Source organism: Ovis canadensis, chromosome 18 (assembly GCF_042477335.2).
Source record: "Ovis canadensis isolate MfBH-ARS-UI-01 breed Bighorn chromosome 18, ARS-UI_OviCan_v2, whole genome shotgun sequence".
In the NCBI taxonomy this organism is placed as follows: Eukaryota; Metazoa; Chordata; class Mammalia; order Artiodactyla; family Bovidae; genus Ovis; species Ovis canadensis.
The window spans coordinates 80,186,442-80,203,102 of NC_091262.1; the positions used below are offsets into that span (position 1 = coordinate 80,186,442).

General features: G+C 54.0%; 1 protein-coding gene across 28 annotated transcripts in view; it reads left to right on the forward strand.

The window, feature by feature from the left end:
* PPP2R5C (protein phosphatase 2 regulatory subunit B'gamma) overlaps nt 1–16,661 on the forward strand; it is a 140,219-nt gene that overhangs the window by 115,731 nt on the left and 7,827 nt on the right. For 20 of the 28 annotated variants that reach the window (XM_069559847.1, XM_069559830.1, XM_069559826.1 and 17 more), the window contains 5 exons: nt 5,230–5,400; nt 6,699–6,826; nt 9,378–9,479; nt 11,047–11,119; nt 16,082–16,198. In XM_069559847.1, the coding sequence (XP_069415948.1) occupies nt 5,230–5,400; nt 6,699–6,826; nt 9,378–9,479; nt 11,047–11,119; nt 16,082–16,198 (591 nt within the window). Of the gene's footprint in view, nt 1–5,229; nt 5,401–6,698; nt 6,827–9,377; nt 9,480–11,046; nt 11,120–13,402; nt 13,476–16,081; nt 16,199–16,661 lie in introns of all 28 variants that reach the window. The other 8 variants (XR_011250388.1, XR_011250386.1, XR_011250387.1 and 5 more) reach the window with 2 other exon arrangements.

Sequence of the window (16,661 nt, forward strand, 5' to 3'; positions counted from 1 at the left end):
ATAACAATTTATTGTTTAAAGTTTACAGTTTTGTTGTCCAGTCACTCTAGTCTTGTCTGAGCCTGTGATCCCATGGACTGCAGCACGCCAGGCTGCCCTGCCCACTATCTCCTGGAGTTTGCTCAGACTCATGTCCTTTGAGTCGTTAATGCCGTTGAGCGGCATTGATTCCATTCAGGATGTTGTGCTGCTGCCAGCACCGTTTCTGAAACTTTGTCATCGCCCCAGACGGAAGCTCTGTCTTCGTTAAGCAGGGCTGCCCCATTTGCCCTCCACTCTCCCCGTGATAACCTCAGCTCTGCTCTCTGTCCCTGAATCTGACTGCTCTAGACTCCTGATGTGAGTGGACTCATCCAGGATTCGTGCTTTTGCAGCTGGCTTTCTTCACCCAGTGTCATATGCTCGGGGTTCATCTGTGCCGCCGCGTGTGCCAGGAATTCTTTCCTTGTTGTGACTGAAGAGTGTTCCGTTGTGCGGCTAGACCGCATGTGGGTAACGCGTTCACCTGTCAGCGGAAACTTGAGTTGTTTCTGCACTTCAGCTTTTGTGAACATCTGTGTGCAAACATCTCTTCAAGTCCCGGCTTTCAGTTCTTTTGTGTGTAAACCTGGAATTGGACGTGCTGAGTTGCATGGTGATTCTGTGGAGATGCCGTTCCACTCTCCACAGCAGCCGCACCGTTCTGCATTCCCATCCACAGCCGCAAGGATTCCAGCTGACCCGCACCCTCGCCGACACTTGCTGTTTTCCATTCTTTTTACTGTAACCCTTCTAGTGAGTGTGAAGGAGTATCTTGTGGTTTTTGATTTGCATTTCCCCAATGACTAACGATGTTGGGCATCTTTACACATGTATATTAGCCATTTGTGTTTCTTCTTTGGAGAAATCTCTTAAATTCATTGCCCATTTTTAATTGGGTTGGTTTACTGTTAACAGAGCAAGAAGTGTCAGGGGCCAGTGTGAACGTTTGAACACTTTTAAAAATCACTACTGGACTGAAAAAGGTGACTGTTGTAATTCCTGACTCTTTCTTGTCCCTTTAGTGGTCTTCCACAGTTTCCTTGTTGAAACTGTAATTTTTATAGTGAAAAAAAATAGAAACTCTTAATACTGTATCCTGAGTTAAACTGCTTCTGATATCTCCTTCCTCTGTAAGCTTTTAAATTCTACATGTGGCCACCCCTCTTCACCCTAAAATTCAGGGAAAGCCCTTGGTCATCCTGCAGGGGAAACAGCAGCCCCCTGCTCTGCAGCCCCTTCCTGGGGTTCCTTGCATCTCTGCCTCGGCTCTGTCCAACATTCTGGACACCCCCCCAAAACCGGGAGGTGTAGCAAATCTTACCAGACTTCTGTACCAAACACAAAAAGCGTTTACTGCAATTTAGGTTGAGGACGTGTTATTTTAACCTCCTCCTAAACTGATGACATGTTTAGATAGGGAAAGAAAAATGAGATGGCACTAATAAGAAAAAAGCCCTTTTTAATGTCTTTCTAGTGACGCATCCTAATTCCTGTCTACATTTGCAGTTCTTCTCCAAACTGTTATAGGAAGAAATCTTAACATGAACCCTGCTCTTTTCCTACTATTCCTACTTCAAAAATAAGAAAAAAGTGTGCAGTTTCCTTCTATGATATTTCTTCGTGCATATTTCTCATACTGTCTAGTGGCTAAAGAATTCACTGAATCTTACCCTACATTTTTATCATGGAATAAGGTTTTCTCACCAAGCCACCCCCTGCAGGTTCCATCCACCTACACACCCCCCACCCTACCCCCACCACCACCATCTGTCAGAACCTGGTCCTAATCCTGCTCCAGCAAGATTCAGTGAACACCCCCACCTCCCTCTCTCTCTCACCTGGAAGTAACATGGATGCTGATAAAGCTTATGCGTGTGTGCCTAGTTGCTTAGTCATGTCCAACTCTTTGCAACCCCATGGACTGCAGCCCACTAGGCTGCTCTGTCCATGGGGATTCTCCAGGCAAGAATACTGGAGTGGGTCGCCACGCCCTCCTTCAGGGGATCTTCCTGACCCAGGGATCGAACCCAGGTCTCGTCTCCTGCATTGTGGGCAGATTATTTACCGTCTAAGCCACCAGGAAAGCCCAAGAATACTGGAGTGGTTAGCCTGTCCCTTTTCCAGAGGATCTTCCCAACTCAGGAAATCAAACCAGGATTTCATGCATTGCAGGAGGATTCTTTAACAGCTGAACTGCCATATAAATTCCCACTAATAAAGCTAATACAACTTTGCAGCAATGAGAGCTTTTAACTGTAGTTGTCTGAAAGAAGGCAGGAGACAAACAGTGTCCCTCCTGGCTTCAGTGGGGTCCTTCTGTCTTAGATAGTAGATAGAACACTCGGACTCAGCACAAGCCCAAAGCTACTTCAGGTCCCCCTACACCCAGTCCCCAATATTTCCACCCAGAACCACTTCATTTCTTGATTTTCTATAGCACAGGTAATATAATAGCACCCTTGATTACAGAGTGCTATTAAAGATGTTAATGTAAAAAAAAAAAGTTCACAAACATTCAGACCCTCGCCTCAGTAATTTCCTTCCTTTGGAATTCATGTGTTATGAAAATCTGAAACCCATTTTGTCTGACTTCAACATCAAAGGCATGTAGACAATTTGATGAAGGTATAAACCCTTGTGAAGGTGCTGGGATGGGCACTCGACCTGCGTCTCACGGTCCTGCACCCACGGTGTACCCACTGATGATCTGTAACTATTTTGGTGTTGTTGTTTGTAAACCGTGTAGAGTGCCCCAGAGCTTTCTGGGCATGTTGAACACGTGCACTGTCAGTATAAGAGTTAGAGGCTCATTCGATAGTGGGTAGAAGTAAAATCACGTTCCTTTTCCGCCCGCCTGTCCCTTGAGGCTGACTGATTTTTTGCCCCATGGCCTTTCCCCCTGGTGTTCCAGGACTACCTGGAGGGACTCCCAGGATGCCGGGCTCTCCAGCCACTACCAGCGCCCCACCAGCTCCTCCCGGGAGCAGGCCGCCTGTTGGCTCCCCCAGAACTCAGTCTTGAAGTGCGCCCGGCAGCGAGAACCATTCCTGGCTCAGATTAGCATTCCCCTAGCAGACTCCCGCTCCTGCAGAACGCCCTCCCCCTTGGAAGGAGCGGAACTGGTTGGGTATCGGTCATAAGTCGTTCCAAACAGTGTGGAAAGTAAGCCCAGTGTACAACTCTGATTCCAGAAATAAGACCTTTTCCAGAGACATTAGCCAGATAAATCAGCTGTGTTCTGTAGTTCACAAATCAGCATATTTCTCTTAGAAAAACTCCATTTTGTCAAATGACGAGGGATGGTGGGTTTGTGAAGTGATTGGCACCTGCTGAACCTTAAAAGTGGTTCCAATACACAGAGTGGAGTGGGGGGCTCAAATGTCTACTAACATGATTTTGAGCAAAAAAGTAGGGAAAATCATCAAATGATGCATTTTTTTAAATGATCCCTCTTAAAGACAGTCGTGTCTTAACTTCTTATGACAGACTTTGAAACTGGGGCTTGAGTAAATCTGGAGTTTTATAAGGTGAAAGGACAGAGAAGGTTATCCAGGAGCCTGAAGGTCAGAAGCGTCAAGGCAGAGTTGCCCTTGTTCTGAACCTGCTCGCTTTGCCTGTGGTGCCGGCGCCCAGGCCGGCAGCAGAGCTGGCGTGGTCTGCGGAGCCGGGGATGAGCAGTGAATGGAAGCTCGGCTGCGAGCGGCGATGCTCACCACAGTCCTGGCTCTGGCTGCCGGAAACGGCCGTGACGAGGGCAGATGGCTGCGTTAGGCGACAGGTCGCAGTCGTTCAGTTACGTGGGCAAGTAGGTATCTGCGCTTGGCAGACACGTGCAAGTTTTGCGTCATTGTACCGTTTTAGGCTTAAGGTAGCTAAACTCTTAGGGATACAACTAGTCTACATTGCCGATCAGATATTTTGGGTGAACAGCCTCTACTGGTAGGAAGTTTGGGAGATGCAGGAACATGATAAAGAAAGGCTGCCTGGCAGGGACTTTGCCTGTGTCATGGGCAAGGAACCTAGTGGCCAACGCTCACCAGCCAGGCTGCTGCCACCCCACTGGGCGTGCCTCACAGGGAACGGCTGCACAGACCTGCACTGGGGCCCTGGCCCGGGCCAGGCTCACCCCCTTGCTGCAGCCAGCGCTCCACAGGCGCTAGTGTGGATTTAGTAATAAAGTCCTCTCAGCAGCCCCAAGGCGAGGATTGTTGTTCCCCCTGGTATTTAAGGAGGGCTCCGGGGCACCGAGGGCTGGCACCAGCGCATGGCCACGCAGAGGGCTCGCCAGCAGCATCAGTACTTCACAGCACTTCGCGTCTCTCTTTCTGATGTGTTTTAACACAATTGGAAACACTGTGTGCACAGCTATGTACGTATATGTGTGTTCAGTTCAGTCGCTGAGTCGTGTCTGACTTTGCAACCCCATGGAGCCCGCCAAGCTCCTCTGTCCATGGGATTTTTCAGGCAAGAATACTGGAGTAGGTTGCCATTTCCTCCTTCAACAGATGTTCTTGACCCAGGGTTCAGATCCACATCTCCTGTGTTGCAGGTGGATTCTTTACCACCTAAGCCACCTGGGAAGCCCCTGTGTATGTATGTGTGTAAATATATATGAGCAGTCAGTTAATTTGAGAGAGAAATGGATTGTGCCTATGTGTGTGTGTCTCCACCCCAAGACATGTATACAGATTCGTATGCTCTACATTTCTCCAGTGGTCTTATTTTCTCTAAGCTCACCTAACTGCCTATCTTTTTATCTTTATTTATTTAAAGATCTGACTCTCACTGATGTGGTGGTTAAACAGAGTGGGTCACATAAATTAAAACTGTGATTCTGAAGTATATAAGATTAGGTCTAGCTCATGGCTCAGATTGAAAAGAATCTGCCTGCCATGCAGGAGACCCGGGTTCAATCCCTGGGTCAGGAAGATCCCCTGGAGAAGGGCATGGCAACCCCCCACTCCAGTATCTTGCCTGGAGAATCCCAAGGACAGAGGAGCCTGGCGGGCACCAGGCCTTAGGGTTGCAAAGAGTCAGATACCGCTGATAACTAACACTTTCAACACTAATTATAAAAGCGAAATTCTCAACCACTGAATCACTGTTCCTTCTTACAGGGGAGAAAGCACCACCTCATCTGTGGCTTCTCAGAGGGGACCCCTGAACAGGCAAGCAGGCTGTGACCCCTGTGTGTTGTCTCTTCCGTAGGTGGTGATGGCACTTCTCAAGTACTGGCCAAAGACCCACAGTCCGAAAGAAGTCATGTTCCTGAACGAATTGGAAGAGATTCTGGACGTCATTGAGCCGTCAGAGTTCGTGAAGATCATGGAGCCTCTTTTCCGGCAGCTGGCCAAGTGCGTCTCCAGCCCCCACTTCCAGGTAGGGCGCCGCAGAGAGCGGCCTCGAGTCGTCCCCTCAGGAGCCGGTGGGTCGCGGGGCATCGCTGATCGTGTTCTTGCCCTTCGGGTAATCTGAAGGTGACATCGGGCTTTGGCCTCAGCTGTAACACATTGAGGCTTCGGGTCTATCCAGTGCCTTGTCCCCGCCCTGCCACTGAAGACACGCTTCTCAGTAAGAGTGATTAAGGGCAGCTTCTCTGTAAGCCGCCTCCGTCTCTCCGTTCCCTGAGCTGCCAGACACACACAGCCTTACCGTCCACAGCTGAGTGCTCGGTATTTACGGAGAATGTGCAGCTGTTTGGCGTCCACTCCCTCCCTCCATAAGCGATCCGCCTCTGACACTTGAGTTTTAGGAAACAGGCGTGGTTCTCATTTCCGTCCCTTCCACGTCCCTGCGTGGGGGCCGCAGCCACACCACGCCCTTCCCGATTCGCCCTAACGCCCTCCCAGCCCCCGTCAGAGGTCATCCCGGTGGCTCTTCCAGTCTGTCCGCCTCCTTTTAACACACTGGGCACCATCATTTTGTATCGAGACGGTATTTATGGTGGAGTCTTCGTGAACAAGGTAGAAACGTAGGCACCGAAGGAGCAGAACCTCACTGTCTCCAGGGCGTCACGGTCCAGCCGGAGAGGGCGCATGGCCGCTCGGCCCTGCCGGCGGGCTCAGAGCTGGCGTCCCCCACCCCGCTGTCCCCAGCCGGCACCCCCGTGGCCGTCTCCCGCCCCCTCCCGCCAGCCCTCAGCAGGGACAGGCCCCGCCACCACCGGTTTTGAGCAGAAGCCACATTTCCGCACGCACACCGGCTCCCCCTGCCTCCGCTGCTGCCGTTTACCACGCGATGTAGCACTGACACGTCAGACCACTCGGCGTCGTGGGTTCACCCCACAGAGTGCGAGCTCCCCGACGGCGACGGCTTCTGCCTGCAGGCCTCCCCGTGGGATCTTCAGGGCCAGACGGTGCCTCCCCAGGGCAGACACCCTCCCCAGGGGCAGACGCCCTCCCCAGGGGGAGACGCCCAGAGAGGGTGCTGGGCAGCTGATGGTTGAGGGCGAGCTCACGCAACTTGTGGCCTGAGCACCCGGCCTGTGTCCAGCAGAAGCGCTAATCCAACCCATGCAAGACTGAGTGACTGATCTGAGGCACAGGGAGTCATCCGCCTCTTTGCTGAAGGCGCCTCAGGGTTACAGTCTAGAGCCCTCTCGCTTTTTCCCGTCCAGTGGCGTGCGTTCCCCTTCTGTGTGCGTGCCGCCGCTGAGTGCTGCGCCCTTCTGCCTGCAGGTGGCCGAGCGGGCGCTGTACTACTGGAACAACGAGTACATCATGAGCCTGATCAGCGACAACGCAGCCAAGATCCTGCCCATCATGTTCCCATCCCTGTACCGCAACTCCAAGACCCACTGGAACAAGTGAGCGCCCGCCACCCACCCTTCTTTCACCCCTTTCTAATTAACCTGATTTTGGGGTTTTTTTTTTTTAAATTCAAGTAGCCTTTATTTATTTGACCGCACTGGATCTTTGTTGCTGCGTGCAGGCTTTTCTCTAGTTGGGGCGAGCGGGGGCTCCTCCCTAGATGGGGTGCACCGGCTTCTCGCCGCAGCGTCTTCTCGTGTTGCGGAGCACGGGTTCTAGATGCGCAGGCTCAGGAGTCGTGACGCACGGGCTTGGTGGCTCCACCGCATGAAGGGTCTTCCCAGACCAGGGAGCGCACGTACCTCACGTGCCCTGCATCGGCTGGCGGATTCTTAACCACAGGACCACCAAGCAAGTCCTGTGCTGGCCATTTTTAAATTTTGTGTACAGTATTTTGCTGATACTTGAAACCAGTTACTATTGAATCCAAGTCTCGGTATCAGTTAAAAAAATTAGATGCTGATTTCTCTGTGGGCTGTGACCAAGCCAGAAGCGTGGGCTGTATCTCGCCCTTTCATTGACATCCTGTGCCCGAGTTGGGCCCGTGTAGGAGGACACAGTGCCTCCCTGCCCAGCCCCACCTTGCCCCCGGGCGGTGTCAGGAGGTGCATCTTCCAGGCCTCCTCTGAAGCTCCCTCCAGAGGAGTTAAAGGTCATCACAGCCTCGGGGCTCATTCCCGCTGGAACAGAGGCCACCCCTCCCGTGGGGCCCCCCGGAGCCCTGCTGACCCTCGCCCTAGTGAGCCCCTCTGTGCCTGCTGCCCAAGCAGCCAGAGAGAAGGGGCGAGTGACCCAAACGCCACCTCGGAGTCTCTGACGCCTGGTGCCCCTGCTGCTCTGCCCCGTCCTCTCACTTGGCACAGGTGAGCAGGCTGACAGTCGCAGCCGTCATCTGCTACGACCTCAAACCACACCACCCTCTGGGCTGCCCTGGTGCCCTCGTTGTGCTCATAAATAAGGAGTCAGGCTTCCGCTTCGTCCATCGTCTGCCCTTTCTGTGTTATAATCAGTGAATCCGAGTTTAAAGCAGGAGGGACAGAGCTCTGATATCCAGTCCCGCCCTCTTGTTTGTGGGGGGATGGCAGGGTGGGACGCGGCCCGGCGCACCCCTGGGAGCTGGTGGGCCACTGTGTCCACGGGGTCTGCCCTCACCCCTCCTGCTGTTCTAGCTCACAGACTTGCTCTGCTGCCCACTGGGTCTGTCTCAGCCACAGCCTCCTCACCTGAAAAGCAGAAAAGATGCTGGCCCTAGGACTTGCCTGGCGGCCCAGTGGTTAGGACTCCTCACTGTCACGCCAAGGGTCCCCCGAGTCCAGGAACTAAAGCCCCACAAGCCATTTGGCTCAGCCAAAAAAAGGAGGAAATGTTGGCACCCACTGTTGAGTGGTGACCGATCGATCAAGATATTGTCAGGCCACATGCAATGTGTTGCCTTGTGGCGCCTGCCACCCTGCCACGGGGTTGGTTAGGACAGAGTGAGCGTGCGTCAGTGTAAAGCTCCTGGTGCCTCTCTGCACTCATGCGCTTCTGCAGCAGCCCCTCAGCCTCAGGTCTGGCAGCGGCGCCAACAGCCAGAGTAGGAGAGACCGCAGCCGTGGCAGTGGAAAGAGTGGCCTAGCGGTCCGTGTTCACGCGTCGCTTTCAGCAACCTTTCCTGCGTGACGTTCATCTTCTGTTGAGCTCCGCAGGTACTAACCAAGCCCTCGCGCTAAGCCCCAGCTCCTGCATGTGGTTCAGAGCACTGTGATGGCTTAGGTCCCTGCCCCCTGCAAAGACAGACATGTCCTGTTAGATGTTTTCTAAACAGGATCTGGTTTTATTATAGTGAATTAAATACTAGTTAAGACTTGCGTGTCGAGTTTTTGCTTGTTGCTCCCAATTCTGTGGGTTGACCTGGCTCTGAGGGGCAGTCCTCTGCCCGAATCACGGGGGTCGGGGGGAGTCCCTCACGTGGCTGCAGCTGATGACAGGTGAGACCGGAGTCCTCCCGAGGCCCTGTCGGGAGGGGGACAGCTGGGTCCTCCCTCTCCTGGGTGTCAGCGCCTGAGAGCTGAGCTGGATTAAGCTGATCGGTAGTAGTTTCATTTAACACTCTCCTAAGCTGTGCTTTGGCAGTGTCAGCATTAGTTTTTTGTCCTCGGTGAGTAAGATTGAAAGGAAGCTGACGCCTACAGGAAGTAAAACATTTCCATTCTTCTCTGTGTGATTAAGCTTGCCTCAACTGTACCTGTTCGAGGTTCAGCGTTTTCTATTTGACCTCCAAGTAATGATGCGGCTTTTGGCAGCCGCTAGCAGGGTCGGTGAGCCGGAAGGCCCAGGCACTGAGATGAGAGGCGTGGTGAAGCAGGGTTGCCTCTGAGAAAACCAGCAAGGAGTCAAAAAGTCACAGGCTTTTAACTCTAAAGCTTAGGAGACTTGTGGGACCATTGAAATACGCTGACAGGTTGGGAGAGGAAGTAGTGTGTGGTGGGGGCGGGGAGGGGGATGGATCCAAAAAAATGAAAAAGATGAAGCATCCTGAGTTTCAACACGAAGCTCTCGTTACAGGACAATACATGGCTTGATATACAACGCACTGAAGCTCTTCATGGAGATGAACCAAAAGCTGTTTGATGACTGCACCCAGCAGTTTAAGGCAGAGAAACTGAAGTAAGTTGCTCGTTTCAAAAGTTACTCTTTCAAGGATTTTTTTTTCCCCTTGATCCTGAATAAACCTCTGCCATTGGTTTGTCCTAAAAAGTTATTCTTCACTTCAAAGCAACATCTGCCCTTTTGTACTAGAAAGCAAATTAAATCTTTGTGATGAAAACGTATTTTCTAAGTTAGCTATTCTCTGGCACCTCCCTGGTGGCTAGGACTCAACGCTTTCATTCCCGAGGGCCCGGGTTCAATCCCTGGTTGGGGAAGTAAGATCCCACAAGCCTCACAGCCCGCACCCCCACCCCCCGCCCGCCACAAAAAAAGAGACCTTAGCTATTCTCTCCCTTATTCTACCAATTCAGTCATCTTTGCAAAAAGTACATGTAATCATCAAGAATTTAACTTTTAGAATCTTTGCATTTCTCAGGGACACTTAAAAACAGGAATGTGTAGTGATTTTTCGTGGTCATCAGGCAGGAATTTAGATTCTATCCTGTAAGTTTTGTGTAAAAGAGCCAGAACTGCACCCAGCATCGCTTTATTGTTCTGACTTGTTGGTCTCCATGAGTTCGGGCATTCTCCCTAGAGTCTGGGGCCTGAGCCCCTCACGAAACCAGGGCCCTGCTCTCGTGCCGTGAGGACGTCAGAGCCCACCCCTGTCCAGGGACACGCTCAGTGACTCCGTCCCCGGGCTGTGCTGGTCACAGCCTGCTCCAGCCGTTAACAGAATCACAGAGTGCCGTTTTCCTTCCTCAGTGTGTGTTTACCTGTATGCCAGGCCCTGCTGTGAATAAAACAAACACAGCCCTTGCCCTTCTGGAGTTTCTGCTCTGGGTGGTGCGGAAAGAGCACGATAGCAAAACGCCAACGAGTGTGTGAGAGGCGGCGACAGAGGGAGCGGCAGCAGGAGGGCGCAGGGAGCTGGCCGTGGTGTCCTCGCCCCGCAGGCTGCCTGCCCCCTCCTGCCTCAGGCGGGCGCAGTGTCCAGGGCTGAAGTGCGTGACCCCTGGGGCTTGTCTGATGGTGCATCATTGTCCATGGGACATCGCACCCCTAAAAGGGACCTGACCCACCAGGCCGCACGTTTTCTAGATTTAAAGAGTCGGTCCCGTGATGAGTGATTTCCTGAAGGTGCTGCGCCTCGTGGGTGCAGACCTGCGTGCTGGGCCTCTGTAAGCACGTCCTCACCTGGCTTCTCCACGCTGGGGTGCGGGCTCACTCTTCACGGGTGTAGAGACGTCTATCAAAGCCGTGAGCGTCCTGTGACAACGCAACAAAGCCAGGGAAGGAAGGCGGCGAGGAGGTGCTGGTGCAGATGCTCCTAAGAGCCGAAATTCTTAGACATGTTAAAGTTTTGGTGTGTTTGTAATTTTAGCTCTTTTTCCTCTAAGCCCAGCTTTGTTTTTTTTTTTCCCCATTGCGTACCTCGTGGTCACCACTGTGACATACGTGAAATAAGACCAGACAGTGACAAAGAGGAAATGAGGTGTCGTGTTGCTGGCCATGCCCCCCCCCTTAACACTTTCTTGAATTTGATTTGTTTCTCTAACGCCAACGACATTTTACTATTTTTCAGAGAGAAGCTAAAAATGAAAGAACGAGAAGAAGCGTGGGTTAAAATAGAAAACCTAGCCAAAGCAAACCCCCAGGTACTAAAAAAGAGAGTGACGTGAAAACGTCTAGGGTGTGACTTGAGTATTTTTGTGAGAGAGGAGTGTGGCTTCATCGTGGGAGGGGAGACAGCTCCACTTCACTAACATTGTGTACGAAACTGTCCGCAATAAAAATGCTTTCCAACCTTCGTATAAGTACTTATTTTGCCCCACCAAGTTTTTACCACAGGATTGGCGTTTTTACTGATTATTATTATTATTATTTTTACGCTTTTTAAATAAAATGCAAACCTTTCGAATATACTGTGGTAAAAAGAAAAGCCAGGATACAGCCTCTGTTCTGGGCCCAGTTTACAGTTTGCTTTTGTCTCTCGTGTTATAGATGCTGTAGTTGAAACAGTCCTTTCCTTTCTTTTTAATATCAAATTAATTCTAAAGGGGAAAAAAAAAAAAAACTGGATTTGAAATAGGTGAAGTGTGAAGTCAGCGACCTGTGTCCTAAAATGAGGCCTCTTCCAGGCTTGAGCCTTTCTCAGAGCAGTTGACTGACTTCTGTCATCTTAGCAACTAATCCTTTTCTCCCGCCCCGGTGCACCCTGGCCGCTGGGCCCAGCGGGCGTGTCTTGTGGGGGCGCCGGCACTGAAGCAGTGTCCCCTGTAGAGGGGAGCCAGCTGACACCCCCCCAGACGGCCGGGGTCGGGGGCCGGAGCTGGGGCCGCAGGGGTTATGTCCCCTGGTTGGGGGATTGGAGCAGGTCCCGGCAGGCATCCTTCCTGGCGCTGAGGGCCCATCTGACCGTCCCTGAAGGGCCTTTCTGTGAGTCTCTGCTGCCCCTGAATTCTCAGGGCTGTGGTCAGCTCCCCAGAAAAGAAAAGATTCTTATTTTCTGAGGATAACTGCTCCAGCTGCCCCCTAAAGGCCTAAAAAGTTCTGTGAGGTGAACCAGAGGACCCGCAGCCTACTTGTTGCCTTTGGTGAGAAGTGTGCACGAGGCATCGTGATCTCAGGTGTTCTGTGGGTTCTCAATCTCTGTGGCATTGAATAAAAAGTGACACGTGACTCAAAGTTGAAAGTATGTCCTTCACGTTCGTAACAACATGCTGATTTGTTATTCCCTGTCTATATGCCACGCTCTTATGCAGAAGTGCTGTTTTAAGATTACTGTGAAACAGTGTGGTCGTTATTGAGGCGGGTGGCTATGGGCGTATACTTTCAAGAACAGAATCTATGCTGAACATGAGGTTAAAATATGGCTGACGTTTGTCCTAAAGCCCTGCGTCTGGGGCGTGTGGGTGGACGGGCTGGGCCTGACAGGGCACCCAGCTGCCTTGCTCTGTTCTGATGGCTCCCATGCAGAGGTCAGATGGGGTCGGGGGGTCCCAGTCAAGGTCATCAGGGCCCCCATCACACACCCTTGGAAAACACGTGAAAATGTGTACAAATCAGAGGGTCTGATTTTATTTGTTTTACCTGGAAAACAGGAATAAACCCCATGGGAGATCCCACTAACGTATATATATGTGTTATCCTCATTCCCCTGTTTTTGAACCTTTCCTGAATGTTCATCCATCGCATTTTCCCTCCTTCGGCTGCTCTGTCTCATGGCGTCTCAAGTAGCAGCGTCCACGGGGCGGCCTCTGCTGGGGTCTGCCTCGTTTGTGCTGCGGAGCCCTGGGCCGGGCACCGCCCCGTCCCTCATCTGTGCCTGAGAACCACCTCTGCCTCCACCCCGGCCCGCCCCATCCGCACACTGCAGTCCACCGCTCACTGTCTGAAATGGAAAATACTTCATGGGCTAGTGTCTCAGAGCTGGAAATCAGGGCCTTGGTGCTCGCTGTTCATTCTCGAGAGAGAAAATCTTTTCTAAATTCTAATCACTGCTTTCCATTTATAACAACCAAAAATGGTAAATAATTTTGTGGGTAATACAGTTTGCTTTCTGTCTCTGTAACGAAAGTAGATAGCTGGGTGGTTGCAGCCTCACGCGCCATCTCGAGCCTGCCGTCTGAGAAGTAGTTCACCAGCTTCCTCATTTAAGGTGGCCCCCAGCCCTCCCTCTGTTCGCAGGGGGGACTCTAGCAGTCTGCCTGGTGCTGAGCCTTGGATTTGCCCAAGCCAGGTCTCATCAGCCCTGAGACGTGACCGCAGATCCCCATGTAGGCCGCTGGATTCGGAAAGCGGTGGTCCTTTAGGATTCAGGTTGTTTGTCTTAGCAGTTGTGGCAGCTTGCGTTGGGGTGCTTTTAACGGTCAGACGTGATTCAGTCTAGTAAAGTCGTGAAATACGGAAGGTTTCTAACGTGAATGTGTTTTTCCCAGTCCACCAAAAGAAGCCATACAACGGTTTAACGCTCATCTCCTTTCTGCGGGGATCTCGTGACATGCAGACCAGGTGCGCCTCTGATTTTCAGACGCGGCTGTGGCTCCGCGTTCTGTCTGTTAGCAGCGAAAGGACGATGCATAGTAGGCCCGGGGCACAGAGCCTGGCTGCCTGCCTCTCCTGTGGGAGACGAGCCTCTGGGCATGTGCCTTCCCTCTCCCACCTGTTGAGAACATCAGCCTTGGCGGGTGGGGGAAGGTTTTTATTCCTGGTGAGACTCCTCTGCCCACCCCCCTCCCCGCCCCAGCCTGCCAGTGACACCGACTTCCTGCAGACATCGCCTAGCATCCTTGTTCGAACTTCTCTTTGCCCCAAGCCCCCCAGGGGCTCAGAGTCCTGCCCTCCCCTGCACTCCACCCCCGCCCCCCCACCGCCGCTGCTCTTGGCACAGCCACTCACCGGTTGTTCTGCCTGGACACTGATTTTCTCCTGGCATGGCCGAAAGCTGAAATACTGGTTCAAACCCCACGCACCACCTCCTGGGCACTGCCCTATCTGCCTCGCCCAGCCCGAGTCCTGCTGGGACAAGTTGCGTGAGGCCCCCAGCTCCTTGTGCCAAGCAGGCCCCCTCCTCTCTCAGCCGATGGTGCCGACTGCATGTCCCAGGATACACAGATGAGAATGAGACAGGGCCTGGGTGTCAAGGAGGGGAGCCAGGTGGGAGCAGAGAGAACCCTCACTGTCATACGATACAAACACTGGGGGTGATGCTGGCGAGAGTCTGGTCCTGCCTTTAGAGAAGGACACGTAAAGGAAGGCTGGGGATAGGGTGGCCACAGCCGGGTGTCCCCACGCCACCAGGACTTAGCCCTCCAAGAGCGCTGAGCTGCCTGCAGGTGGAGCCAACGCGTCTCAGCTAAGCTGGGGGTGCTGCAGCAGCCGGGGGTCAGGACAGAGTGGGGCCTCTAGGGAGACCAGGCTCCTCGTGGATGGAGTGTCGTCGCAGGGCAGGGGCTGGGCATGGTCTGAGTCAGGGCCGAAGCTGGAGACGGAGCAGGACCCGTGGGTTTGTGCAGGCGTCGTCCTGGCTCACCTGTGTTCAGAAAGCTATCGGGGTGCTCTGGGGCACCTGTGGAGACGCTGCTGCTGGCCAGGGCGGGTGGGGGCGCTGAAGGGCCTGCGCACCTGCCACGGTGGGAGAATCGGGCTCGAGGATGTGGCTCCTGCGAGGGGCTGAAGGCAGGAGTCTGCGAGACCCTCGGGGGCCATGAGGGGGGGACAGTTGTGTCGTCCACGCTGTGGCGGAGGAGAGAGGAGCGGGGCTGGCCGGTGCCCCAGGCCCAGGAGGGGGCGGCTTCAGGGCTGACGGTGGTCAGCACATGGCCACAAGGTCACCCACAGCCTGGTGCTCAGGGTCCCGTCAGAGGGCCAAGGCCCAGGCCTGAGGGGTCAGGAGGAGAAGGGCCCCCCGAGAACTGAGCGGTTCCCCCGGGTGCGCTTGGCTGGTGGGAGGGAGGCATATGGGCGGGGGGCCCAGGCCCCCAGCCCAGGCAGAGGGACACGGTGCAGGGCAGGGAGGGCGGAGCTGCATCTCGGGACCCCAACCCCCCCACCGGCCCGGAGCCTCGGTGGGTTAGCGTAAGGACCGCAGCAGTCCTTCAGTCAGGGGCTTCTAGCACTCACGTTATAGCTTGTACTTGGAGTAGCTCCCAGCTCGCGACAGACACACGAGTGGACGCTGAGCGCTAAGGACAGTCAGGGCTCTCTGCCACCTGTGAAGCAAGCTCATCCCCCACCCCGCCCAGTCACACTCTCAGAAGCAAAGTCAGAAACCGTCCTGCTCACACCAGAGCTTCCCTGGTGGCTCAAAGGTTAAAGTGTCCGCCTGCAATGCAGGAGACCCGGGTTCGATCCCTGGTTCAGGAAGATTCCCCTGGAGAAGGAAATGGCACCCCACTCCAGTGTTCTTGCCTGGGGAATCTCATGGACGGAGGAGCCTGGTAGGCTGCAGTCCATGGGATCGCAAAGAGTTGGACACGACTGAGCGGACTTCACTTCACCTTACTTCACACCAGAGCCTGACTTGGCCTGGAGCCTGGGGAGAGCGGCGTCCCCGGGTCCCCCGACGGGACCCCACTGGCTTGTGGGCGCATCAGGCCCCCTGCAGGGCCGGCCCCAGTTGGCAGGGTGAGGTGTGAGCTGCGGGACTGATCGAGACAACATCGTCCGGGAGGTGAACAGAGAGGCTGTGCATCAAAGGGCGGGTGTGATTCGTGCTGGGGTTGGGGTGAGTCTGGAGAACACGGAGCAAACAGGGACGTGAGTGAGGGTGACGTGGACGCGGGGAAGGCACAATGAGGCCTGCAGGGTGCGGGCAGAGGTGGGGGCTGGAGGCAAAGGCTTCTGTGGGAAGCGGTCCCCACGAGCAGGCCCAGGGCATCAGGAGGCCAAGGCTCCAGGGTGGGTGTCCTGCGGCCCAGGGCTGGGAGAGCCTGGAAGTGAGGCAGCTGCTCTGCTGTCCCCACCCGCAGCCGGGCAGGTGTAGGCCAGGCTTGGCTCGTCCCGCACACAGGCTTCCTTCAGGAGGGGCCCCGGGGGCGGGCAGCATCTTGAGGAGGAGCCCTGGAGCCACCCTCCCCGAGCGCTGGCCGAGAGTGACTCCGCGCTTTGCATTGCAGTACGCAGTGTATAGTCAAGCGAGCACCATCAGCATCCCGGTGGCAATGGAGACAGATGGGCCTTTATTTGAAGATGTGCAGATGCTGAGAAAGACAGTGAACGAAGAGGCTCGCCAGGTAAAAGCGCGCAGAGCTCAGCTGGCCGCGCCCCGTAGAGACTTGCTTATAAGACGTGTGTGCGATTTTAGCCACGTGGTGGGGCGCAGCGCCTCCCGTGTAAGCTGACGTGGAAACTCACGAGTTGGCCATCTTACAGGAGACCTCCCATCTGTACATCTTAGATCAAGTTAGTAGAAGCAGTTTTTAAGGGTTAATACGTGCCTGAAATGTGTTTTCTATGTTTACTCTTAAGAGTAATAATCCCAGCTCTTACCTGCAAGTCAGCTCACAGCTAGAGTGAGAACTCGAAAGGTGTGCAGTCGCGTCTGCCCCGTGTGCGCCCTCTGCCCACCTCTGGCTCCTGCTCTGGCCCAGGGCCGGCCCCTTTAACTTCTCAGCAGAGTGCCTGCCAGCCCCCGGGGACCCCAGGACTCTGGCAGAGCTCTACTGTCAACAGCAGGGTCCTGCTCACGCCAGGGCG